General features: G+C 41.5%; 2 protein-coding genes across 2 annotated transcripts in view; one reads left to right on the forward strand and one right to left on the reverse strand.

Moving 5' to 3' along the window:
- Positions 1-3,801: 3,801 nt before the first annotated feature.
- LOC311129579 (gamma-crystallin M3-like) overlaps positions 3,802-27,088 on the forward strand; it is a gene marked incomplete at both ends in the record, with an annotated part of 79,069 nt that continues 55,782 nt past the window's right edge. The window contains one exon of the mRNA XM_084161921.1: positions 3,802-3,924. Within this exon, the coding sequence (XP_084018047.1) occupies positions 3,802-3,924 (123 nt within the window). The remainder of the gene's footprint in view (positions 3,925-27,088) is intronic.
- LOC311129582 (gamma-crystallin M3-like) lies at positions 21,924-22,585 on the reverse strand (the record flags this gene model as incomplete). Its single annotated transcript, XM_084161924.1, has 2 exons — positions 21,924-22,205; positions 22,328-22,585. 2 exons carry the CDS (start codon positions 22,583-22,585, stop codon positions 21,924-21,926), a joined length of 540 nt encoding a protein of 179 aa, XP_084018050.1.

Consider the following 27,088-nt stretch of genomic DNA (forward strand, 5'->3'; position numbering starts at 1 on the left):
GTGTTAGTTGCTGCCCATGACACTGGATAAACCGTGGGGAGGCAGGTAGCCTAGTGATTAAGAGTGTCGGGCCAGCAACCGAAAGGTACGATGTTCAAATCCTTGCTCTAACTAGGTGAAAAATCTGTTGATGTGCTCTTGAGCAATGCACTTAACCCCAATTGCTCCTGTTAGCTGCTCTGGATAAGAGCGCCTGCTAAATTATGTAAATGTAATACCGTCTAATGCTGTGCATTAGCTCTGGGGACACCTTGTGGCTTAGCAAACAAGTTGGTTCTGGGGCTGCCCACAGCTTCTCATTTCTCGGGGTTGTGATTGTTAACTATTGGGTTGTGCAGTGAGTCCCTCGGCAGTATAGTAAACCAGCAACATTTGTTCAGTGACTTGGCAGGTTGTGTGTGCTTGCTTGTCCTTTCTTCCACATTGAAACAGCATAATTAAGTAGCAAACACAAAGTCACCTTAATAACTTCAATGATGCATTGTTGGTAATTCTGAAGATGTCTCGAAGCTCTGATGATTCTAGAAAGGTGAGTTTAAAAAGTCAAAAATACAAGTCTTTAAATAAAAGTTCCCAGGTATTAAATATAAGGCATACTTTTTGCACACTGTGTTGTAAGTTTCTTAAAAGAAAAAAAAGACATACATTTGAATATACAGTGCCTTCGGAAAGTATTCAGACCCCTTGACTTTTTCCACATGTTGTAACGTTACAGCCTTATTCTAATTTGTATTTTATTTCTTTATCCACAGCAATCTACACACAATACTCCATAATGTCAAACAAAAACAGGTTTTTAGAAATGTTTGCTAATGTATTAAAAATAAAAACAGAAATACCCTATTTACATAAATATTCAGACCCTTTGCTATGAGGCTCGGAATTGAGTTCAGGTGCATCCCGTTTCCATTGATCATCCTTGAGATGTTTCTACAACTTGATTGGAGTCCACCTGTGGTAAATTCAATTGATTGGACATGATTTGGAAAGGCACACACCTGTCTATCTAAGGTACCACAGTTGACAGTGCATGTCAGAGCAAAAACCAAGCCATGAGGTCGAAGGAATTGTCCGCAGAGCTCCGAGACAGGATTATCTCGAGGCACATATCTGGGGAAGGGTACCAAAAAATGTCTGCAGCATTGAAGGTCCCCAAGATCACAGTGGCCTCCATCATTCTTAAATGGAAGAAGTTTGGAACCACCAAGACTTCCTAGAGCTGGTTGCCCGGCCAAACTGAGTAATCGGGGGAGAAGGGCCTTGGTCAGGGAGGTGACCAAGAACCTGATGGTCACTCTGACAGAGCTCTAGAGTTCCTCTGTGGAGATGGGAAAACCTTCCGGATGGGCAACCATCTCTGCAGCACTACACCAATCAGGCCTTTATGGTAGAGTGACCAGACGTAAGCCACTCCTCAGTAAAAGGCACATGACAGCCCGCTTGGAGTTTGCAAAAGGCACCTAAAGACTCAGACCATGAGAAACAAGATTCTCTGGTCTGATGAAACCAAGATTGAACTCTTTGGCCTGAATGCCAAGCGTCACATCTGGAGGAAACCTGGCACCATCCCTACGGTGAAGCATGCTGGTGGCAGCATCATGCTGTGGGGATGTTTTTCAGTGGCAGGGACTGGGAGACTTGTCAGAATCGAGGGAAAGATGAACGGAGCAAAGTATCCTTGATGAAAACCTCCTCCAGAGCGCTCAGGACCTCAGACTGGGGCAAAGGTTCACAACAACCCTAAGCACACATCCAAGACAACGCAGGAGTGGCTTCGGGACAGGTCTCTGAATGTCCTTGAGTGGCCCAGCCAGAGCCCGGACTTGAACCCGATCGGACATCTCTGGGGAGACCTGAAAATAGCTGTGCAGCGACGCTCCCCATCCAACCTGACTAAGCTTGAGAGGATCTGTAGAGAAGAATGGGAGAAACTCCCCAAATACAGGTGTGCCAGGCTTGTAGCATCATACCCAAGAAGACTCAATGCTGTATTCACTGCCAAAGGTGCTTCAACAAAGTACTGAGTAAAGGGTCTGAATACTTCTGTAAATGTGAAATTTCCATTTTTTTTTATTTGTAATACATTTGCAACAATTTCTAGAAACCTGTTTCTGCTTTGGCATTATGGGGTATTATGTGTAGATTGATGAGGAAAAAAAACATTTAAATAAATTTTAGAATAAGGCTGTAATGTAACAAAATGTGAAAGAAGTCAATGGGTTTGAATACTTTCCGAATGCACTGTACATGTTACGAATTCCAGTTTTTACAATCTGTAACAAATTTGTAAGTGCTTAAAGGGGCAGTGCCAAAATCTTGATATTCCTGTGTTTTATATATTTTTCCAAACTATGAGATTATGATAATGCACTTTTAGTGTAAGAGCTATTGAAAAGATTGCCAGAAACTTCTGCTTGTTTGGCTGGCTGGGGTTTTTGGACCGGTTTTTGGACCGTATAAGTTAGTAGACCAATAACAAAGAGAGTTTTCATGTTACACATCCCTTCCATTAGGCTTCTCCAATTAGGTCCCTCTCTCAGACCACTCCCAAAAAATCCTAGCTAAATTCTTGCTTGAGAAATTGCATTTTGCTAAGAAGCTATTTTTGTTTATTTTTGACCATTTTAATTGAAAAAAATCACATGAAGTTACTTCATTGTTACCCGGAAATTATTTGATATTGAGATAAAAATGGCTGCATTCAATCTATTTAAGAGGAATTAACAAATGAATACATTATTGATGTATTTGATTTAAAAATACATAATACAATTAAAGGTTTTGTAACAATTTCTTTACTATCGTGGTTATCAACTACAAAGGTTAGTTAAGTAACAACTCAGTGTTGATTATGTATTCACTGGTTACGCAATAGGCACACACTGGTTGAATCAACTTTGTTTCCACGTCATTTAAATGAGTAGGAATGTTGGTCTATGTTAAGCCAGCACACTGTGAACAAAATATATATACCCATTGATTCTTAAAGGATATAACTTATAAATGCTTTCTGACCCATCAGAACCCAAAATATGAGCTTAATCAGTGTACATGTGGACAAACACTCAGCTTTTTACCAAATCAGAGGCGGATATGTGTGATTTCTGCTAAATGTCTTAAATCGTGTGCAATCTTTTAAAAAGTATTGCTCAATGTATGGAGAACCTTCAGTTTCAAGGCTGTTACTAGCTACTCTCAAAAGGCTTTATGCTACTTTGTTTGAGAAACAGACTTTCTAAAGACAGTGAGGGATCCAGTCCCTGAAAATGTGGACGTCACCTCAGTGGCCTCAGTAGGCCTCTATAGCATGGTGCTGGGTCAGGGGTTTGAACAATGGAGCTAGGGATTCTTTAGGTTTGGTCAGGTATAAAAGAACGGGTTAAACCAGGTAGGAAGTCAGTTCAGGAGCAGCAACCATCAGCACAGTAACAAGCATGTCCAACACCAGCATGAACATGGGCAGGGTAAGCACTGGGAAGGTTTTTTTAATATATGCTTTAATTTTCATAGATTGTTCTACAAAAGGGCTGTAATGCTCTAGCACCATAACCTACAACATGATAGTTGTACTTATCCCAATAACCTGGTTACCAGTGTGACTGAATAAAATCGCAAATGTATGTAAAATGTTTGCTTCAAACAATTGTTTAATTCCTAGAAATTATTCATTTTTATTTTCAGGCCACCTTCTACGAGGACAGAAACTTCCAGGGCCGCTCTTATGAGTGCAGCTCCGACTGCCCCGACATTTCCTCCTACATGAGCAGGTGCCAATCCTGCAGGGTTCAGAGTGGATGCTTCATGATGTATGAGCGCCCTAACTACATGGGAAACCAGTACTTCATGAAGAGGGGAGAGTACTCTGACTACCAGAGTATGATGGGAATGACCGATGGTTTCAGGTCCTGCCGCATGATCCCCATGGTAGGTTGAAAATATTTCATCTTAAAATAGAATAATCTTGTCATTGAAAATAAAACTCTTATATTACACAAGTTTTATATATAATTTATCTGATCAATGAAACCTGTTCTTTCCTCCTAACAGCACCGTGGAAACTTCAGGATGAGGATCTACGAGAGGGAGAACTTCGGAGGTCAGATGCACGAGATGATGGACGACTGTGACTCCATCCAGGAGCGTTACCGTATGTCCGACTGCCAGTCCTGCAACGTGATGGAAGGCCACTGGCTGATGTACGAGCAGCCCCACTTCAGAGGCAGGCAGATGTACATGAGGCCTGGAGAGTACAGGAACTTCAGAGAGATGGGCATGGGAATGGGAGGCATGGGCAGCATGAGCGGCATGAGGTGCATGAGCATGAGGCGTATCATGGACAACATGTCTATGTAAATGCTCCAAATGTTGTATGAAAATTATTAATTAAATATTCTTTCACATTTTAAAACTGCTTAATTGTCTTCTCTGTGTTGCTTTTAGTCAGAGCACTTCATGTTTAAGCATTTCACTATTTCACTCCCTACATTTCAAAGTTTCTGTGTAGATATGATTGTGTAGATCTAATGTAAAGTAATATCCAGTGATCTCAGATCTTTAATTTAGAAAATATTGCTTGATCCTGCCATGCTATTTTGCAGTACACAATTTTAAGGATTTTCAAATAAACTAACTTTCAAAATCAAGATAACAGAGTTATCTAAAACAATAATTATAGGGTGAGAGGAAGGTGAGCCACAATTAATTAGCATTTGTTTACTAATTTCATATCTATAAAAGTAAGTATAAAAGTTGAAGTATTAAAGTTGTAAGTACTATGTAACAATGTGTACCTAAACGTTTACCTAAATGTGTACTGTACCTAAATGTGTACTTAAATGTGTACTGTACCTAAATACAGTTGAAGTCGGAAGTTTACATACACCTTAGCCAAATACATTTAAACGTTTTTCACAATTCCTGACATTTAATCCTAGTAAAAATTCCCTGTTTTAGGTCAGTTAGGATCACCACTTTATTTTAAGAATGTGAAATGTCAGAATAATAGTAGAGAGAATTATTTATTTCAGCTTTAATTTTTTTCATCACATTCCCAGTGGGTCAGAAGTTTACATACACTCAATTAGTATTCGGTAGCATTGCCTTTAAATTGCTTAACTTGGGTCAAACATTTCGGGTAGCCTTCCACAAGCTTCCCACAATATGTTGGGTGAATTTCGACCCATTCCTCCTGACAGAGCTGGTGTAACTGAGTCAGGGTTGTAGGCCTCCTTGCTCGCACATGCTTTTTCAGTTCTGCCCACAAATGTTCTATAGGATTGAGGTCAGGGCTTTGTGACGGCCACTCCAATACCTTGACTTTGTTGTCCTTAAGCCATTTGCCACAACTTTGGAAGTATGCTTGGGGTCATTGTTCATTTGGAAGACCCATTTGAGACCAAGCTTTAACTTCCTGACTGATGTCTTGAGATGTTGCTTCAATATATCCACATAATCTTCCTTCCTCATGATGCCATCTATTTTGTGAAGTGCACCAGTCCGTCCTGCAGCAAAGCACCCCCACAGCATGATGCTGCCACCCCCGTGCTTCACGATTGGGATGGTGTTCTTCGGCTTGCAATTCTCTCCCTTTTCCTCCAAACATAACGATGGTCATTATGGCCAAACAGTTCTATTTTTGTTTCATCAGACCAGAGGACATTTCTCCAAAAAGTACGATCTTTGAACCCATGTGCAGTTGCAAACCGTAGTCTGGCTTTTTTTATGGCGGTTTTGGAGCAGTGGCTTCGTCCTTGCTGAGCGGCCTTTCAGTTTATGTCGATATAGGACTTATTTTACTGTGGATATAGATACTTGTGTACCTGTTTCCTCCAGCATCTTCACAAGGTCCTTTGCTGTTGTTCTGGGATTGATTTGCACTTTTCGCACCAAAGTACGTTCATCTCTAGGAGACAGAACGCGTCTCCTTCCTGAGCGGTATGACAGCTGTGTGGTCCCATGGTGTTTATACTTGCGTGCTAATGTTTGTACAGATGAACGTGGTACCTTCAGTCGTTTGGAAATTGCTCCCAAGGATGAACCAGACTTGTGGAGGTGTACAATCTTTTTTCTGAGGTGTTGGCTGATTTCTTTAGATTTTCCAATGATGTCAAGCAAAGAGGCACTGAATTTGAAGGTAGGCCTTGAAATACATCCACAGGTACTCCTCCAATTGACTGAAATTATGTCAATTAGCCAATCAGAAGCTTATAAAGCCATGACATCATTTTCTGGAACTTTCCAAGCTGTTTAATGACACAGTCAACTTAGTGTATGTAAACTTCTGACCCACTGGAATTGTGATACAGTGAATTATATGTGAAATAATCTGTCTGTAAACAATTGTTGGAAAAATGACTTGTGTCATGCACAAAGAAGATGTCCTAACCAACTTGCCAAAACTATAGTCTGTTAATAAGAAATTTGTGGAGTGGTTGAAAAATGAGTTTTATTGACTCCAACCTAAGTGTTTGTAAACGTCTGACTTCAACTGTATGTACCTACATGTGTACTCTACCTAACTGTGTACCTAAATGTGTACTGTACCTACATGTGTACCTAAATATGTACCTAAATGTGTAATGTACCTAAATGTGTACCTACATGTGTACTGTTTATTTAAGTCAGGACTGAGACTGGACCACTCAGGAACACTCAACACTTATTAGAAAGCCATTCTGGTGTGTCTTTGACATAAAAATGTGTGTAATTGTCCCGCTGAAACATTTAACTATCCCAGGGTCAAGTATTCAGAAGACTGAAGTGGGTTTTCCTCCAACTTTTACCTGGTCTTTGGTCCTTTCATATTTCTTTTGATCCTGGCAAACTCCCCAGTCCCGGACGGTGACAAACATACACTTAACATGATGCTGCCACCACAGTGGTTGAAAATACAGAGGGTTTCACTCTGTGTTGTGTTTCATTGGATTTGATCCAAGCCTGTAGTTTTTTTATTTATGCCCAAAAGTTATTTTCTTTGCCATGTTGTTTTGCAGTATTACATAATGGCCTTGTTGCAAATAGAATGGATGATTTGGAGTGGATTTTTTAAAACACAGGATTCCTCATTTTACTTTTGTCATAATGTGGAATGAATGCAATGTTGTTGACTTTCTGTATTTCCTACGTTTTGTGGTGGCAGCATCATGTTATGGGTATGGTTGTCACTGGCAGGGACTGGGGAATTTGTCAGGATCAAAATAAATATGAAAGGCCAAATCCCAGATACCCTGCCTTAGTCTTCTGAATACCTAACCCAGGGATATAGTTACACCAATTATAATGCCAAAGACACACCAGAATGGCTTTCCAAGAGGTTTTGAGTGTTTACTGAATGTTTCAGTCTCAGTCCTGAATATTGCTTTCCATCAATGATTCCCAAACAAATCTATTGAGCTGGAGCAATTTTGAGAAAAACAATGGATAGATGTTGCCCTTATTCAGAATTATTCACAGCTGTAATGGCTGTCAAAGGTGCTTCCACCAAGTATTAACTCTTGGGTATGAAGAAATGTGCAATCAAGACATCTTAGTTTTTTATTTGGAATTAATTAGGAAAATATTATATAATTTTTGTCTCACTTTGAACATGTGGAGTAGGTTGTGTACATCTGTAAAACAAACATCTAATATAATCAATTTTTAGATTTAATTTTAAGGCATCAACATTTGAAGGGTGTGTAGACTTTCACTAGGCACTGTAGGTACACATTGATACATAGTACTTACAACTTTTATACTTGTTTGCGGTATGTGTAATTACACTGTAGTATCTAAACAGTTTATGACTTTGCTGACATTTGCAAATGGTGTGTTAGAGGAAGTTGACTCAGCTTGCGGAAGCATCTGGAAAGCATTACTATAGGGGCCCCCTAAAACAGAGGAAGTCTGTTATGTGGAGGCCAGGGATTGGTTTATGGGAAAACCACCCATATCATGTTACATATTATAAATACCATGGTTGGAACAAAGGACAGGGAGAATATAACATATTAGAGATTGGGTCGGTTGTTCTCCAGATGTCTGCAGGAGTCTGTAAATTGACGCTGAAATCTTTGATGTAATAAACCATTATAATCAAGGACAGTGTCAGCGGATTTCTTGTCATCACAGCATAATTAGCATCGTTATTTTGATACCACAGAATGGCGACGAGGACCTTTGGGACGTGTTGCGTCTCTCCAGCGTTCCATTCATGAGCTACGAAGTGACTCCCGCTCAAGACGCCGGCACATAAGGTGAGATTTCTCACAATTTTGGGCGCTGGTCGGTTCGTTTGCTTATGTGGGTGTGTACGCTGAGGAGATGTACCGTTTAAAGACATGTGTGCACTTTGCTGTTATTTGCTGTGGGATAAGAATCCGTTCTAAATTTCTACATTTGTTTGCGTTGAAAACAACGCAAACGGGGGGAGTGTTTATAGGAATTGATAACACTGGGCACAGGGATATTTGGCTTGAATAAAATTGAAAAATAATAGAATGAAGGAATAAGGCCAGGAACTAAGGAAAAATGTATACTAATTAGGAAGTCGTTGATCTACGGAAGCCCTCAAACGAGGCGATCATTAGGATGGGCCGAAAATCCTGAAAACTCACTAGGTTGATTGTTAAGGTCAGTTCTGGGAACTGGAGTTTGTTGTAGATACATTCATTTGCATGTTACCCCTCGACATATAGTTGACGAGGTATATGTTCGAAGTAACCTCTCATTGAATATCTGCAAACTCGAGGTAGCAGAAATTTAGGAAGGAACTATGAGAAATAAGGAACGATGGTAGCATGCTTTAGAGGACCGTAGGAACGGATGCATTCCTCTTGAATTGTGTGTGTGTGTGCGAAAAAAATAAATAAAAATAAAAATAAAGACGTCTCTGTTGTGTTTCAGCTGTGTGTCGACTCATGTTATGATAAGATTTATGTTAGAGATATTTACGTATATATGTTTTGGTTGAGAACAGGGGTTTTAGTTTTTTGTAAGGAAATATGTTAGTTAAGGTTAAAATCTTATGAGTCTCCATTAGCGAGAACGTTAATAATTGTTAAAAAACTATGAGCCCCCTGGGAGGAAGTTAAGGTTAAAATCTTATGAGTCTCTATAAAAAGAGAACGTTTAATAACTGTTAAAAGACTATGAGCCTACAGGGAGGATTTTAAGAGTGTATAGAGATGTTTTGTAATGGATAAGAAAATAACTATAAATCTGCAGATTAGGATAAGTAAAGATAAGAAACTTCTAAGTAGGATTTGTGTTCTATGTTCTGTGTTGGTTTGGGAGTTTTCTTAAGTGTTACTGTTTGTCTATGTTGGAAATAACGGAGGGACAGCTGGTCTGTCTACTTTCTGTTGTTTAGCTTGGAGAGAGCTGCTTGGGAGCTCTTCTCACTCTGAAATCGCACTGGTGAATGAACTGCGCATGTGTGGGATTTTATGAGTTTAGAGTTACGTAGAGCAAATATGCCACTCCCCTGCCTGCACTGAGGTGCTGTGACATGCAGACAGAGAAGGAGGGGGAGACTTACACACGAATAAAGTATTCTGTTTGTTAAATCGGCTGTTGCTTAACGATGAAACTATTTGATTGAGATCTATTGAATTTATAAATGAGAGATATGTTGACGGATTAAAAATATTAAATAAATAAAATAAAATGTTATTGCGCTATTTATAATATTCCTGAGTTAAGCTGTTTGCTTATTTCTTAGCGCGATGTGAACATAGGTATGTCTAAAAGGGTATTGTATGGTTGAAATAACCCAGTGAGTGCATAAAAGACTAAATTCTTGTCTGTTCCTTTGTTCATCTGTCATGTGAGAGACGAGAAGGAGGAGACAGAGAGAGAGAGGAGGTGCTGACCAGTGCGTCACGCGACAGTGTGTGCTGCTCCGGATCCAGTCCAATCAAGGCCAGTACTGCTCTGTTCACAAAACTTACTTTCCCATAGAGGATATTGTGTGTGCCTAGCATATTTCATGTTGTGACAATTTGACAGGGACTTGGCAACAGACTGATCAATTGATGTAATTAAGAATTGCACATTGGAGTTTTTTGTGCATGAGTTGGTTTGATTAGAGTTGTGTTGGAAATCCAGCACTGACATTATTCTGTAAAATTAAGGTAATTGGGTGCTTATTAAGCAATTGGTTTGTGAGTGCTGTAGTGTTGCTAGATTACAGGTCTTTCTTTTTTGGATTGCTCTGAAGTTGACTACTTTCATTTACTTTTCCTGATCGGATGTGGTAAGATTGCCACTAATCTATAATTTGGTAAAATATAATAAAATACAAATTAATTAAGAAATTAAGAAATTAAGAAAAATAAACAGATATATTGATTAATTAATTAATTAATTTGAAGGGGAAAAAGGGAGGGAAACATAAGCTACATAGTCTAAAGTATTTTTTGGTTTACAAATTAATTGGTTTAAAATAATAATAATAATAATAAAATAATTCACAATAAAGGAATATAAAAGAGTTGTTACAATGGGGAAAAAGGACATAAAAACTATGAAAGTAATTACTCCTGTTGATGTAGTAGAAAATAGTAATCCTCTAGTTAATGGTATTGCAAGGTTATCTGGAAAATGGAATAAACGTTGGCCTGACATTGAACAACCATGGCCAGTGGAAGGGACTCTTAACCCTGACGTCATCAACATAATGAAAGTGCTTGTGTCAATTTCTAAGGCAGATCAAAAGAAGGGGGAAAAAAGGGAACAACGTAAAGAAAAGAGACAAAGAGAGCTGGGTGTTCTGAAGCTGTTTGAAAATGAAGGACAAAAACTGATAAAAGATCCAAAGATAAAAGAAACAGAGGTATAGAGAAAATGGCAAAAGAGGTGAAGGTGACAGAAAAACTAATGGCAGAAGTCAATACACCTTTCTCACATACGGATTCAGCAAAAAGAACCCCACCTTACGAGAAAGAAGTAGAGATTAAGGACGTCTATCCTCAGCTTCCAATGATCATTCAGGAGGGTGATTATTGCATCAGAGATGAAGATGAATCCAAACTCCAAAAGTAAGAAGAAAACGAGATGTCTGGAAACTAAGGGTGGAGTGAGGTTCAGGAGGATGGAACTTGAAGATGATGATGATGATGATCAGAGTGATTCAGAAGAGATCATGGGTGGATATGACCCTGTGATCAGACAGGGGTTGGCCAGAGCGGAAAGAAGGGGTGAGGGAAGTTGGAAGAAGAAGGATACAAGAGATCTGATCTCTGATGAAAGTGAAGATGGAGACAGCGATGAAGATTTGGAGATTAAAGGTGCTTCATATTCAAGAGGATTTTACCCTACAATGATTAGCACAGAAGAAATAGAAAGAGATATAGACCGATGCGTATCATGCCTGGATAAGGCCAATGTTTTAGAAGAAGTAAGAGAACTGGAAGAACAACTCAAGAAGCTGAAGATACAGAAGAAAAAACTGCTGAGAAAAGGATCCCAAGAATTGGAGAAGAGGTATACATTGAGGCCAAGAAAAGAGAGCACAAGTAAGAAGATGATGCCAGTGATAATTCGAGGACAGAACCTGGAGTGTAATCCTTTGAAGAATACCGATATGTCAGATATACTTGAGAAGCTGCCTACTCTTCAAGATGGAGCATATCCTTGGATTTCAAAATTGGAAGAAATTACAGTGGGAACACAGTCTGCCTTAGGAGACATTAAGAGACTTTTGGCTAATCTCCTTGGGATTCCAGATATGGATGACATTTTTCAGAGAGCTGGACTTCATCGATATGTGGGGACTGCGGTGAATGATCCTGAATTGTTGGCTGCAAGTAGAAATCGGCTGCGGAGAGCACTGAAAGATACATTTCCAACAAATGTGCATCCTGACAACATTCTGATTGACCCACTAGGACAACAAGAAAATCCGAGAGCCTATGTGTCAAGAGCTCATCAAGTGTGGAGAAATATTACCGGAAATGATCCAGATGTGAGTCAAATTGAGCAGTACATTTTGAGAGCTAAACTGCAGATGGGACTGCCATCACCAGTAAGGAGCAAACTGGCAGAGGTGGTTGGACTTGGAAGCATGACAAAAGGTGTCTATACAGATCATATAGCCCATCAAGTGGATCTGTACCGGAAAAAGGAACACAACCAGAAAGAACAGGACCAAGAAACTCTCAGAAAACTCAATCAAATACAACTGGTGGAGAATAAGAAGGAGAAGAAACAAGCTTTGGTTATGCAGAATCAGTTTGCACCAAATCAACAATCACTGCCACAGCTTCAACCGGACCAGTTCCAACCGCAATTGTACCAGCCACCAATAGCGGTACCAGTTGTTTCATATCCACAGCCAGTTTCTGGACAGACACAGAATTGGAGAGGAAGAGGACGAGAAGGCTTAGGAAGAGGAAGAGGAGGAAGATTTAAGCCATGCTTCCAGCAATCTTCAGAAGTGTGTTATAATTGTGGACAGGTTGGTCACTTTGCCCGTGAGTGTAATGGGCCAGGAGGAAACACCAGAGGGAATTTCAGAGGAAGATACAGGGGCCAGTCAAGATCACCTGGAGGACTGGTGAACCCTTATAGGGGCCCGGAGCAAGGATTCTAGGGGTGCCCAGAAGATCCGAAAGGGGGGTGTCAGCTGGTAGCATCAGGACCGGAAAAAGATCCAACAATTGAGGTGAAAGTAAACAACCGACCATTGGAAGTGATGGCGGATAGCGGAGCTGCTTTTACCTGTGTTCAGCCTGAAGATGCTACACATCTCCCTATGTCCAATCAACTAATTAGGACAATCGGATTTGAGGGAGTGAAACAGTTGATTCCTCTTACGGAACCAATTGAGCTCTGCTATGAAAATCAGAAAATTACAATACCCATACTGGTATCAGAACATACACCTATTGCATTGTTGGGAAGAGATGCATTGTGTAGATTGAATTGTACAATAAAATGTACACCAGACGGCTGTCTGGTAGAAGTGCCAAAGGAAAAGGTTTACCAATTGTTGATGATGACAGAGATGGATTCTTCTTCAGTATTCTGGATTGGAAATCTCAGTGAAGATTTTTTGAAGCAGGCTAAGATATGGGAGAAATTCATTGTGGCAAATATGCCAGATGCGAGGCTTCCGGAATATCCATTTCATTGTACGCTCAAGTATTTCAAGAAGGCTGCCCAATCGAACTCAGAGGAATGGTTGAGTCATCAACCAAAGATATTCAACTCAGCTCATGTTGCATAATTTTAGGACCACAAGGAGCAGCTATGAAGATAAACACAGACGATTATCTGGATAAAGAATTTGAGATTGAGAAGAGTGTGCCACATGTGACCTTGTTGGTTTCTGAAGGCTATGAGCAGAAGCAAATAGGAGAAATGATGACAGAAGCAGAGAAAGCTGTTTTTGTACCGATGAAAGAGAATTTGGGGATTTGGAGGAGTGAAGATCAGCGATTTCTCAAAATAATGATTTCGGCTCAAGGACAAGGAAAGCCACAAGCTGTACGGATGACACATCAATCTATTTGCAGTGTGAAGATGGATTCAGACCCTATGAAAGAGGAGATGTTGCAACAAGTTCCAGAATGTTTGTGGTCTCAACACAGTACCGATATTGGACTTGTGAAATCAGCCCAACCGGTGAAAGTTGAACTTCAACCAGGAGCCAGACCTCCTTGGAAGAATCAGTATCCATTGAAAGATGAAGCAATCCAAGGGATTGAACCACAAATTGAAGGACTTTTGAAAGCAGGTGTTTTGAAGACAATAAAAAATCCTCAGAGTAACAATCCTTTGTTGTCTTTGGAGAAACCATGAGGGGTTGATAGTAGTGCCTCTAGACCTATTAGGTCTGATGATTTAGGAAGCACATGGGTTAGCTAATGTTGCAAGGGGGGAGGTTAGGAGAAAGATCACAAAGGAGTATGGTTTTTGGGCACCATATTTGCTTGAACAGGTTGACTATGTCATAGGCAGGTGCACAATCTGTCTGAAAAATAATGTTTGCAGGGGTGTGACTGTTATTCTTGGTTACATTCCTACACCAAGAGGTGCATAATATGTCCAACCAAGCGAAAAGATGCTCAATCGGTTGCCAAGTTCTTGTGTAAAGAAGTCATAAGCAGGTGGGGACTACCCGATCGAATATCCTCAGATAATGGGAAGGAATTTGTGGATAAATCAGTGAAATTGATGTTGCAAAAATTGGGAATTAAGCAACGTCTTGGAGCAGTTTATCACCCACAAAGTGAAGGGATTTGTGAAAAAATGAACGGTGTCTTGAAAAATCACATTGTCAAAATTTGTCAGCATACGGGTCTAAACTGGATAGCGGCGCTTCCATTAGCATTAATGGTGTGTCGCTCAAGTGAGTTGCGTGATCTACGTATGACACCCCATGAACTGGTAACAGGAAGAAGGATGCCTACGCCTTGTTTGCGAACAAGCGGAAAGGGTCCAAGTTTGGCTCTTTTGGAAGATGAAATGAGAGCGTACGTTACATATATGGCCAATTTTCATAAAAAGTTGTCCACATATGTTTCTGACAGGCAAAGAAAAGAAGAGGTGCAGGAGAAGCTTGATGAGCAAAAAAGGATTACAGTGCAACCTGGGGAAAAGGTGTTCGTGAAGGTATTTAGAAGGAAGTGGTATAACGAACGTTGTGAAGGACCATTTGAAGTTGTTCGTAGTACTGGAACAGCTGTCCAGGTTAAAGGGTCTCCAACGTGGTATCATTTGTCACATTGTGTTCAAGCGCCTGGAGAAGAGGTGCCACGTGCAGAGAGACAGGATGTTGAAGGCTCAAGAGAGCAGGATGAAGATAGGGGAGAACAGGCAGAAGGAGGGATGCATGACAATATCCAGAGTGAAAACCCAGAAGGAGAGATTGTCCATGTTGTGGACAACGTTGATGATAATGTTTACACTTCTGATGATGCCAGAGATGACTCTGCAATGGATGAAAAGGAGAGGATATTTGGGGACATTGATTTTCAATACGTCCCAGAAACAACAGGGAATATTTCAGTGGAATGTGAAGCAGCGGAGATCACCAAGGGCAACTCTGTTACAGGAGAAGCTGGTGATTCGGTTAGACAAAGTAGGCCCAGACCAGTTAGGGGAAAAGTCAGACCAAAATGTTACGAAAACTAGGGTTGAAGTAACTCTAGGAAAGTCAGCTCAGCTTCCATGTCAGTGCACGAGAGAGAACAGTGGTGAAGGGAAATGTAGAGTTCAGTGGGAAGATAGCTATGGCAGGAGTTTAGATCTGTTAGGAGCAGTTGAATTGAGAAAGTATGCGTTGCTGAATGATAAGAGAAGACTGAAGATTGAGGGTGATTGCAGTCTCTATGTGTACAATTCCCAGCAGGAGGATCAAGGTGATTATAAATGTAGTTTTTACAATCCACAGTTTGAAAGTGAGGGATTAGAGTTGGGACTGAGAGTTAATGTAGTGACACTAGTGGTGATAGATGGAAATACAAGTAAAGAGCTCCAAGCTGTAGGGAAAATAGATGAATCAACAACAATGACATCAACACTTCATCCTAATACAACAACAGTGAGAAACAATAAAACTCTTTCAACATTGACAGATATTAAAGCTATAAATGTATCACATTTGATTACAATGGCGCCTCAGCCAATCGCTCCAACACCAATTTTAGAAGAAAAGACTGTCATTAGGGTTAGGATGGGTGGTACAGCTCATCTTCCTTGTAGATGTGAGAGACGGAGTGGGGGTGGTGACATTCCTCCCACGTGGAGAGATAATTATGGAGAAGAAGTGTTGTTATCAGGACAAGAAGTAGAAGCTGTTTCATCTAGTCAAAGGAAGTATATTTTGTACAACGATATGAAGTGGAAGAGGGTTATGAGTGATTGCTCACTTATTTTGCGTAATGTTACATGGGAAGATCAGGGAGAATATATGTGTACTTATTTAGCGCCAGCGTTAAAATTTGTTCCGGTTAAGAATGATTGGTTAAAAGGCTGTGTAACTCGTGAGGTGATGCTTATGATGGAAGATTTAAAGTCTGTTGAAGTTTCCACAGTCACCAAAGGAGTTCAGGAGTAGTATATTACAGTAGCCACTCCAACAGTAAATAATACACAGAGGACATCTGTCACTTTCCCACTGGAAATAATTAAGAGTGTTAATACATCAACTAAAGCAACTATTTTAACAGTAACTTTGAAAGAGATTAATGTTATGACGGCAATAACACATTTCGAAAATGTGACACAGACACCAACAACAACTTTTCTGAAACTAAAGGATGTAGTAAGAGTGACTCAGAAGTTTATGATACGGATGGAGAGTGCTGTGAATGGTAGTAAGGATGGTGTTGAAATAGGAGAGCAGATGGTAGTAGAGAATGATGTAGATTCATCTGAAATAGTGCAGAATACTATCCTGGAGGTAAAGGATGAGTTCTTTAATTTTGATGGAACACCAGAAGATATATCTGATCAATACCGCTCGTTAGGGAAGAGAGAAATTAAATGGAAGGCATATGGATTTGATTCTTCTGTTTTGCAAATTAAAGATGGATGGGCAGGTAGGAATCTATGGTTCCAGCAGTTAACTCATTCTGTAAGATCAGTGAGGAATCTTGAGGGTTCATGTCTGTTGAGAATTCCAGCACCAGGCACATGGGGTTCAATCTTAGAGACGGTGGCTCAACCTCTATCAAGTACGTGTCAATCTTATGCTTTATCATGGCTGTTGTATCAGCAACAATCATTAACAGATATAATGATGTCATTGTCGAAGCATTTGTTTAGGCCTAGGTTTAAGTGTTCTTGGTTAAATGAATTACCCTATGTGAATTTGTTAGATCGGAAGGAAAATCAGTTAACAGCGATTCCTGAAGCATTGGAGGTGAGTCCTGTGAGGGCTAAAAGCTGTTTTTGTTCAAATAAAACATATGATGGACCGGGTATGTTTATGGGAATATCAGATTGTGATGATTATATGATGACTTTGGGTAAGCATAAACGTAAGGTTAGTAATGAGAAATATAATGTAACTTTTTATGTTCCATTTAGTAAGAAGAGCAGGACTTTGATGGTGAAAGATCAGCTTTTGCCTGGCAATGTGACTATTGGGAATTTTAGAGATATTTGGTGGGTTTGTGGTGATAAAGCATATATATTCTTACCCTATGGATGGACAGGATGTTGTTACATGTCGACGTTGAAGCTTCCATATTAGGTTTTTATCATTCAAAGAGGGGAAAAACCAGACACAGATAAATCTGATTCTAGGTCTGGAAATAGGGTGAAAAGGGAAATGGCGCAATTTCAGAGTCTGGAATCCTACCATTGGAGGATAAGTCTAGGAGAGAAGTGGGGACTTGGACTTTTTCCATGGTATGGTGTAACATTTTTGGCAGATCACATTGATAATATTACCTATACTTTGCAGGGTTTTGCAAATGAAACGATAAGAGGGTTTAACCTTCTGTCAAATACTCAAAGAAGTCACAGACTGACGCTGTTGAAACATGAAATGGCTCTTGACTATATTTTAGCAAAACAAGGTGGCTTATGTTTGGCTATGAACTTGACGGGGGATGATTGTTATACTTTGATCCCCGATAGTTCCGATAATATCACTAGTGTTATAGATGCATTGAAGAATATAAGGGATGCGTTTGGTAGATCTGAAGGAGCTGGATGGTCAGCGAAGGCTTGGTTGCAAGATCAGTTAGGCCCAGTGGGAGCAGTGATAGTTCAGATTTTAGTGGCCGCTCTTATAGCGCTGTGTGTGATGGTTTGCTTTTGTACTTTGTTATTGACTTTTGCAAAGGCTATGATATTGAGATGGGTTGGAGTTGTGATGCCTGGAGACAACACTCAGATGCCGTTGTTAACTGTTACTGATCTAGATGTGTCACGCTCTGGCTCCGGGACTTTGTATGTTGAGCCAGGGTGTGTTCGTTTCGTGGTGTTCTGTTTGGTTGGGTTGTTCTATGTGGTTGTATTTCTTTGTTTGAATGAGTGACTCCCAATCAGAGGTAACGAGTGTCAGCTGTTGGCTCGTTGTCTCTGATTGGGAGCCATATTTATACTGTCTGTTTTCACCTTGGGGTTGTGGGTTTTTGTTCCGTGTTCAGTCAGTGTTACTGTGGACTTCACGATCGTGTTTTGTTTTGTACTTGTGCTTTAACTAATTAAAGTCATGTTCGTTTCACACGCTGCGCCTTGGTCTACTCCTTCTCGTCAAGACGATCGTGACAGAAAAACCCACCATACAACGACCAAGCAGCGTGTCCAGACGGAGGCAGACTGGACATGGGAGGAAGCGCCGGGAAAGGAGATAGAGAGGCTGGCGATGGCCCAGGTGGGCAAAGTGTGGTCCTGGGAGGACATGCTCGGGGGCAAGGGACCTTGGGGTAGGATCAAGGCCCTGGCGAGAGAGGAGCAGCGGCGTCAGCAGTGCCATCGTCGGACGGAGGAGAGGCACCCCCAATAATTTTTTAGGGGGGGGCACACGGCATGGGCGACTGGGCAGCAGGAGGCTGCCACAGGGCGAAATAGGAGAAGAGGAGAGAAGGCCACCGGGTTACGGGAGCCATTGGCGAGAGGAGGGAAGGAAGTCGTAGAGGCACGGCGAGAGGGACTGAGGTGGATTGCCAGTCCGGTCCGGCCCGTTCCTGATCCCCGTTTAAAGCCAGTGGTGTGTGTTCCCAGTACGGTCCGGCCTGTCCCTGCTCCACGCACCAAACCTACGGTGTGCGTCGCCAGCCCAGCCCGGCCTGTCCCTGCTCCACGCATCAAACCTACGGTGTGCGTCGACAGCCCTGCCTGGCCTGTTCCTGCTCCACGCACCAAGTCTACGGTGTGCATCGACAGCCCTGCCCGGCCTGTTCCTGCTCCACGCACCAAGTCTACGGTGTGCGTTGCCAGCCCTGTTCGGCCTGTCCCTGCTCCACGCACCAAGCCTACGGGGTGCGTCGTCAGCCCGGCCCGGCCTGTCCCTGCTCCACGCACCAAACCTACGGTGTGCGTCGCCAGCCCTGCCCGGCCTGTTCCTGCTCCACGCACCAAACCTACGGTGTGCGTCGCCAGCCCAGCCCGGCCTGTTCCTGCTCCACGCACGAAGCCTACGGTGTGCGTCGCCAGCCCAGCCCGGCCTGTTCCTGCTCCACGCACCAAGCCTACGGGGTGCGTCGTCAGCCTGGCCCGGCCTGTCCCTGCTCCACGCACCAAACCTACGGTGTGCGTCGCCAGCCCTGTCCGGCCTGTTCCTGCTCCACGCACTAAGCCTACGGTGTGCGTCGCCAGCCCAGCCCGGCCTGTTCCTGCTCCACGCACCAAGCCTACGGGGTGCGTCGTCGGCCTGGTCCAGCTCGTTCCTGCTACTCGCACCAAGCCAAGGGTGCGAGTCGTCAGCCTGATCCAGCCCATTCCTGCTACTCGCACCAAGCCAAGGATGCGAGTCGTCAGCCTGGTGAGGTCCGTTCCGGCTCCACGCACCAAGCCAAGGGTGCGTATCGTCAGCCAGGTCCGGTCCGTTCCTGCCTCACGCGCCAAGCCAGGGGTGCGTGTCGTTAGTCCGGTGCCTGATCAGGTCAGCTACTCCACTACGGAGTTTGAGCAATCCGCTCCGTCTATGTCCGGTCCAGATCCAGCCAGCGGGGTCAGACCGGACCGGGGGCGCTACGGGGGGATTGTGGAAGGGTGGTGGTCAAGCCCGGAGCCGGAGCCGCCTCCGAGGAGAAATGCCCACCCAGCCCTCCCCTGTTTGGGGTTTTGAGGCGCGGTCGCAGTCCGCGCCTTTAGGGGGGGGTACTGTCACGCTCTGGCTCCGGGACTTTGTATGTTGAGCCAGGGTGTGTTCGTTTCGTGGTGTTCTGTTTGGTTGGGTTGTTCTATGTGGTTGTATTTCTTTGTTTGAATGAGTGACTCCCAATCAGAGGTAACGAGTGTCAGCTGTTGGCTCGTTGTCTCTGATTGGGAGCCATATTTATACTGTCTGTTTTCACCTTGGGGTTGTGGGTTTTTGTTCCGTGTTCAGTCAGTGTTACTGTGGACTTCACGATCGTGTTTTGTTTTGTACTTGTGCTTTAACTAATTAAAGTCATGTTCGTTTCACACGCTGCGCCTTGGTCTACTCCTTCTCGTCAAGACGATCGTGACAAGATGGAGATAAACAAGTGGGACTGGATGGAGTATTGATGGATAGATATCCATTTTGAATATCCGATCATTTTTCACGTCTTTACATATTATTGTGATATTTAGTATTTTCTTATGAATCAAAGGGGGGAAATGGAATGTGATTCATTTTATATATCATTTTATATATCATTTTTATATTTTTGTTGATATTGATGTTTTAATTTGCATGTGTTGTTTTGCAAAAGATACTGGTTGGTGTTTTCTTTTCTTCCAGAAGCATATGGGGGAATGTGTAGAGGGGATTCAAATACTCAAACATGGACAATATGAATGGACTAGAGGAAGTGGAACAAGGAAGGTGTGGAAATGTTCAGATTCCATCATCGACGTTGCATTGAAAGGCGACACTGCTGAGGAGATGATTCCAGTGTCTGCAATGATATATAGACATATTTGCATGTGTAATACATAATTTGTGTCATATTCTTTCTGTATTAATTTTTGTAGAATTATATTTTCTGTTGTTGGGTACATGTGGGGACCTCAGATGTTTTTTTTTTTTTGTGGATGCTTAGGGATATTGGGTCTAGGCAGGGACAGAGAGAATCCACAGGAGGGTCCGATGGGTCGACCAGCCTGAATGTGGATTTTTTTTATTGTATTTTGTTTTCTGAGGCTTTCAGGTGTATTCAATTGCATCGTAGTTTAAAATGCATTGATAAAGATTTATGAATTGATCTGGAGTACTTAGGTGGTCGCCTGGGGCAGAGGGGCCGTGAGAGAATTTTCCTGTCTTGATTGATTGATGGATATTTGGAAAGAAAGCTGCCAGACAGGTTTTTCACTCTCACACTCCATAAAGATTTGTTCATATTTCATAGAAATGTATTTACACTCCATAGAAAAATGTGTTTACTCTCCATACATTTTGGTTTATTGCTAAAGTTACTCAATAAGAAAAATTGTTATTTGTCATAATCCTATTCTTTTTGTTTTCGAGACTTAATTAGTCTCGAAGGGGGGAAATATGTAGTATCTAAACAGTTTATGACTTTGCTGACGTTTGTAAATGGTGTGTTAGAGGAAGTTGACTCAGCTTGCGGAAGCATCTGGAAAGCATTACTATAGGGGCCCCCTAAAACAGAGGAAGTCTGTTATGTGGAGGCCAGGGATTGGTTTATGGGAAAACCACCCATATCATGTTACATATTATAAATACCATGGTTGGAACAAAGGACGGGGAGAATATAACATATTAGAGATTGGGTCAGTTGTTCTCCAGATGTCTGCAGGAGTCTGTAAATTGACGCTGAAATCTTTGATGTAATAAACCATTATAATCAAGGACAGTGTCAGCGGATTTCTTGTCATCACAGCATAATTAGCATTGTTATTTCGATACCACAACACTTTGACCAGTTTTATAGATATAAGATTTGTAAACAAATGCACATTTATTGTTGCTAACGTTCCTCACACCCTATAATTATTGTTTTAGATAACTCTGTTATCTTGGTTTTGAAAGTTAGTTTATTTGAAAATCCTTACAATTGTGCATTGCAAAATAGCATGGCAGGATCGAGTATCTTTTTATAAATTAAAGATCTGACATATCACTGGATATTATTTGACATCCAGCATATATCTATTGTACACAATCATATCTACAGTACACAGACACTTTGAAATGTTAAAGATGTAGGGAGTGAAATAGTGAAATGCTTAAACATGGAGTGCTCTGAGTGGAATAACCACAAAAGAAGACAATTAAGCAGTTTTAAAATTTGAAAACAATTTAATCAACAATTTTTATACAACATTTGAGGAATTTACATAGACATGTTGTCCATGATACGCCTCATGCTCATGAACCTCATTCCACTCATACCCATATCCCTGAAGTTCCTGTACTCTCCAGGCCTCATGTACATCTGCTTGCCTCTGAAGTGGGGCTGCTCATACATCAGCCAGTGGCCGTCCATCACGTTGCAGGACTGGCAGTCGGACATACGGTAACGCTCCTGGATGGAGTCACAGTCGTCCATCATCTCGTGCATCTGACCTCCAAAGTTCTCCTTCTCGTAGATCCTCATCCTGAAGTTTCCACGGTGCTGTTAGGAGGAAAGAACATGATTCATTGATCAGATAAATTAAATATAAAACTTGTGTAATAGGAGAGTTTTATTTTCAATGACAAGATTCGTCTATTTAAGATGAAATATTTTCAACCTACCATGGGGATCATGCGGCAGGACCTGATGCAGTCGTTCATTCCCATCATGCGCTGGTAGTCGGAGTACTCTCCCCTCTTCATGAAGTACTGGTTTCCCATAAAGTTAGGGCGATCGTACACCATGAAGCATCCACTCTCAACCCTGCAGGAGTGGCACCTGCTCAGGTAGGAGGACATGTCAGGGCAGTCCTGGCTGGTCTCATAGGAACGACCCTGGAAGTTCTTGTCCTCGTAGAAGATGATCTGAAAACACAACATTAAATATATGGAAATATTATTACCAAATAAATATATTGAAAGATAATGCGATTATAATTGACTAAACCAGCCATTATTCAAGCATTAAACGTACAACTTAAAATTATAGGATGAAGCACTCTGCCTACCTTGCCCATCATGGTTGTGGTTGTTTCTTTGAGCTGTGCTGCTGTTGCACTAGGGTCCTGCCTGTTTTAACCCTTACTTTTATACCTGACCTAACCCAAATAATATGTGGGTCCCATTGTGTAAACCCCTGACCCAGCAACACAGCATAGAGGCCTGTAGAGTGCTGAAGTGCTTTCACTACATTTCCATGTGACTGGGTCCCTAGAAGACTTTAGAATGGGTTTTTCCATTGAGAAGTCAATACAACTGAGCTTTTCAAAGCAGTATACAATGGTCTGTTTTACATGTTTCAAAACACACTAGGTATTTATTTAGTGAACATGTTCAGTAAAAGTGTTATTTTGTTTTAGTTTGTTTTAATACTATAGCCGTGACATAATCCATAAGTCTATACCAACAGCTTTCATTTTGGTTTCACGGGTCAGCTAATTACTGTGTATAGGTTGAAGTCCTTTGGTGCATAAATGCAAACAAATTAGTTAAGAAAACAGATAACAATCACCTAGTTTGATGGATATAATGTTAGTAGATACATATTACAGTGTCTATAAAGTCATTAAATAGTCACTCTTAATGGAAATGAAATTACCAGAAAATGAATAATTGATTATAAATGAATGAATTATATATTTACCTTATTCGACCATAAAAGTTGACCTATAATCTCCCCTACAGTACACTGCCTCATTTGCTCTTTATTAGAGGTCTAATATAGCTTGAATTCCCCATATTTATCACTGCCATCCTCATGATGCTCCTCTTCAATACCTATTTTCAATTTACTCACAGGATCACTGCAGTGTTCATATTAATTAAAACATGATATTTGCTATTAAGCAGACGCTTATGTCCAAAGCGACTTACATCAGTGAAATAATGCATTTTCACATTGGTGGCCCCAGCAGCAATTGAACCCAAGACCCTGACATTGCTATCGACATGCTTTTACCAACTGAGCCACGCTTCTACTAAGCTAACATGAAATTGTTTTAAGTTGGTCATACCATGGATCATTTAGCCATTTGATTTTGAATTTTAGGACACCTTTAGGTATAAATTTGGCCTTTACTACTGTAGCCCATGAAAACGCATTGAATAACACATTCATAAATGGCAAAAGAGACAGTCAAAAAATAAATCATAAGGAATAAGGTTTTGAAGTGTTTGTCCTATATCTAGGAGATATAAGGAAGATCAGGAGATATTTACATTCTTTTGGACACATATTTGACCCCTTATTTTTGTTGGCACAAAACTACCTCCATTCATTTGTTTGGGTTACCTTCAGATGAGTCCTGTGACACTTGTGGGGGTCGTAGAGCAAAACAGAGAACACCATTGTGTTCGTGAGAGTCTCCCATTTCCACAGTGGGTCATATTCGGACGCTACAGACGTTTTTGTGAGAAGACCGATTTTCGGGAAGTCTCATGGTCTGACAAACATCGCTGTAGCTAGGCCACCTTCCACCGCAGATGCAGAAGGCCGACAGTCGGATGCGGTGGATTGAAACTGATAGATTTTGATGGGGAATTGTTTTTAAATGTTACACACGGTGCGTCAATAGACTGTTAAGGAGGCCCAATGCAGCCATTTCTATCTCAATATCAAGTCATTTCTGGGTAACAATTAAGTGATTGCATTCAATTAAAATGGTCAAAAAGAAACAAAAATGGCTTCTTAGCAAAAAGCAATTTCTCAAGCACAAATTTTGTTAGGACTGTCTGGGAGTGGTCTGAGTGGGGAGGTGAAAACTGAAAGCTGTTATTGGCAGAGAGGTTTGGAACTCTTTCTTATTGGTCTATTAACTAATTTACCGCCTGGTGATGTCACCAGGCAGGCCAAAAAAGGCTGAAATTTCGTGCTGTCTTTTCAAGCAGCTCTTACACTAAAAGGGCATTATCATAATTTTCACAATTTCACAGTATTATTCCAACCATATAGTGTGGAAATATATACACAGGAAAATCAATTTGTTGACTGCACTGGGCATTTAAGCACATACTGACCTGTTAAGTCACCCTGATATAGTATGAAAGCTGAGACTCTCACAAACATGAATATGTCTGCGGTTTTGCTCTACGACCCCCACAAGCTTCAGAAGACTTGTCTGAAGGTAATCCAATACTGGGCGGTAAAAATGAATAGAAGTGAATAGGAGTTAGAATGTGGCAAAAAATAAAGCTGTTCAATTTGGGTCTAAAATAAAGGGATTAAATATGGGTACTTTTCCTGAGCTTTCCTACATCTCTCAGATATAGGATAGACACTTCCAAACATACTTCCTTTTGATAAATGTTTTGCCAATCTGTTTTGCCAAAGCCAACAACTCCTTTGGTCGCCATTCCTTACAGTTCTCTGCTGCAAATGACTGGAACAAACTGCAAAAATCTCTGAAGCTGGAGACACTTACAGTGGGGAGAACAAGTATTTGATACACTGCCGATTTTGCAGGTTTTCCTACTTACAAAGCATGTAGAGGTCTGTAATTCTTATCATAGGTACACTTCAACTGTGAGAGACGGAATCTAAAAATCCAGAAAATCACATTGTATTATTTTTAAGTAATTAATTTGCATTTTATTGCATGACCTAAGTATTTGAGCACCTACCAACCAGTAAGAATTCCGGCTCTCACAGACCTGTTAGTTTTTCTTTAAGAAGCCCTCCTGTTCTACCTGTATTAACTGCACCTGTTTGAACTCGTTACCTGTATAAAAGACACCTGTCCACACACTCAATCAAGCGGACTCCAACCTCTCCACAATGGCCAAGACCAGAGAGCTGTGTAAGGACATCAGGGATAAAATTGTAGACCTGCACAAGGCTGGGATGGGCTACAGGACAATAGGCAAGCAGCTTGCTGAGAAGGCAACAACTGTTGGCGCAATTATTAGAAAATGGAAGAAGTTCAAGATGACGGTCAATCACCCTCGGTCTGGGGCTCAATGCAAGATCTCACCTCGTGGGGCATCAATGATCATGAGGAAGGTGAGGGATCAGCCCAGAACTACACGGCAGGACCTGGTCAATGACCTGAAGAGAGCTGGGACCACAGACTCAAAGAAAACCATTAGTAACACACTACGCTGTAATGGATTTAAATCCTGCAGCGCACGCAAGGTCCCCCTGCTCAAGCTAGCGCATGTCCAGGCCCATCTGAAGTTTGCCAATGACCATCTGGATGATCCAGAGGAGGAATGGGAGAAGGTCATGTGGTCTGATGAGACAAAAATTAAGCTTTTTGGTCTAAACTCCACTCGCCGTGTTTGCAGGAAGAAGAAGGATGAGTACAACCCCAAGAACACCATCCCAACCATGAAGCATGGAGGTGGAAACATCATTCTTTGGGGATGCTTTTCTGCAAAGGGGACAGGACGACTGCACGTATTGAGGGGAGGATGGATGGGGCCATGTATCGCGAGATCTTGGCCAACAACCTCCTTCCCTCAGTAAGAGCATTGAAGATGGGTCGTGGCTGGGTCTTCCAGCATGACAACGACCCGAAACACACAGCCAGGGCAACTAAGGAGTGGCTCCGTAAGAAGCATCTCAAGGTCCTGGAGTGGCCTAGCCAGTCTCCAGACCTGAACCCAATAGAAAATCTTTGGAGGGAGCTGAAAGTCCGTATTGCCCAGCGACAGCCCCGAATCCTGAAGGATCTGGAGAAGGTCTGTATGGAGGAGTGGGCCAAAATCCCTGCTGCAGTGTGTGCAAACCTGGTCAAGACTACAGGAAACATATGATCTCTGTAATTGCAAACAAAGGTTTCTGTACCAAATATTAAGTTCTGCTTTTCTGATGTATCAAATACTTACAGTGGGGGAAAAAAGTATTTAGTCAGCCACCAATTGTGCAAGTTCTCCCACTTAAAAAGATGAGAGAGGCCTGTAATTTTCATCATAGGTACACGTCAACTATGACAGACAAAATGAGAATTTTTTTCTCCAGAAAATCACATTGTAGGATTTTTTTATGAATTTATTTGCAAATTATGGTGGAAAATAAGTATTTGGTCAATAACAAAAGTTTCTCAATACTTTGTTATACAGTGGGGAAAAAAGTATTTAGTCAGCCACCAATTGTGCAAGTTCTCCCACTTAAAAAGATGAGAGAGGCCTGTCATTTTCATCATAGGTACACGTCAACTATGACAGACAAATTGAGAAAAAGAAATCTCCAGAAAATCACATTGTAGGATTTGTAATGAATTTATTTGCAAATTATGGTGGAAAATAAGTATTTGGTCACCTACAAACAAGCAAGATTTCTGGCTCTCACAGACCTGTAACTTTTTCTTTAAGAGGCTCCTCTGTCCTCCACTCGTTACCTGTATTAATGGCACCTGTTTGAACTTGTTATCAGTATAAAAGACA

Source organism: Coregonus lavaretus (assembly GCF_964263955.1).
Source record: "Coregonus lavaretus genome assembly, chromosome: 5".
NCBI lineage: Eukaryota > Metazoa > Chordata > Actinopteri > Salmoniformes > Salmonidae > Coregonus > Coregonus lavaretus.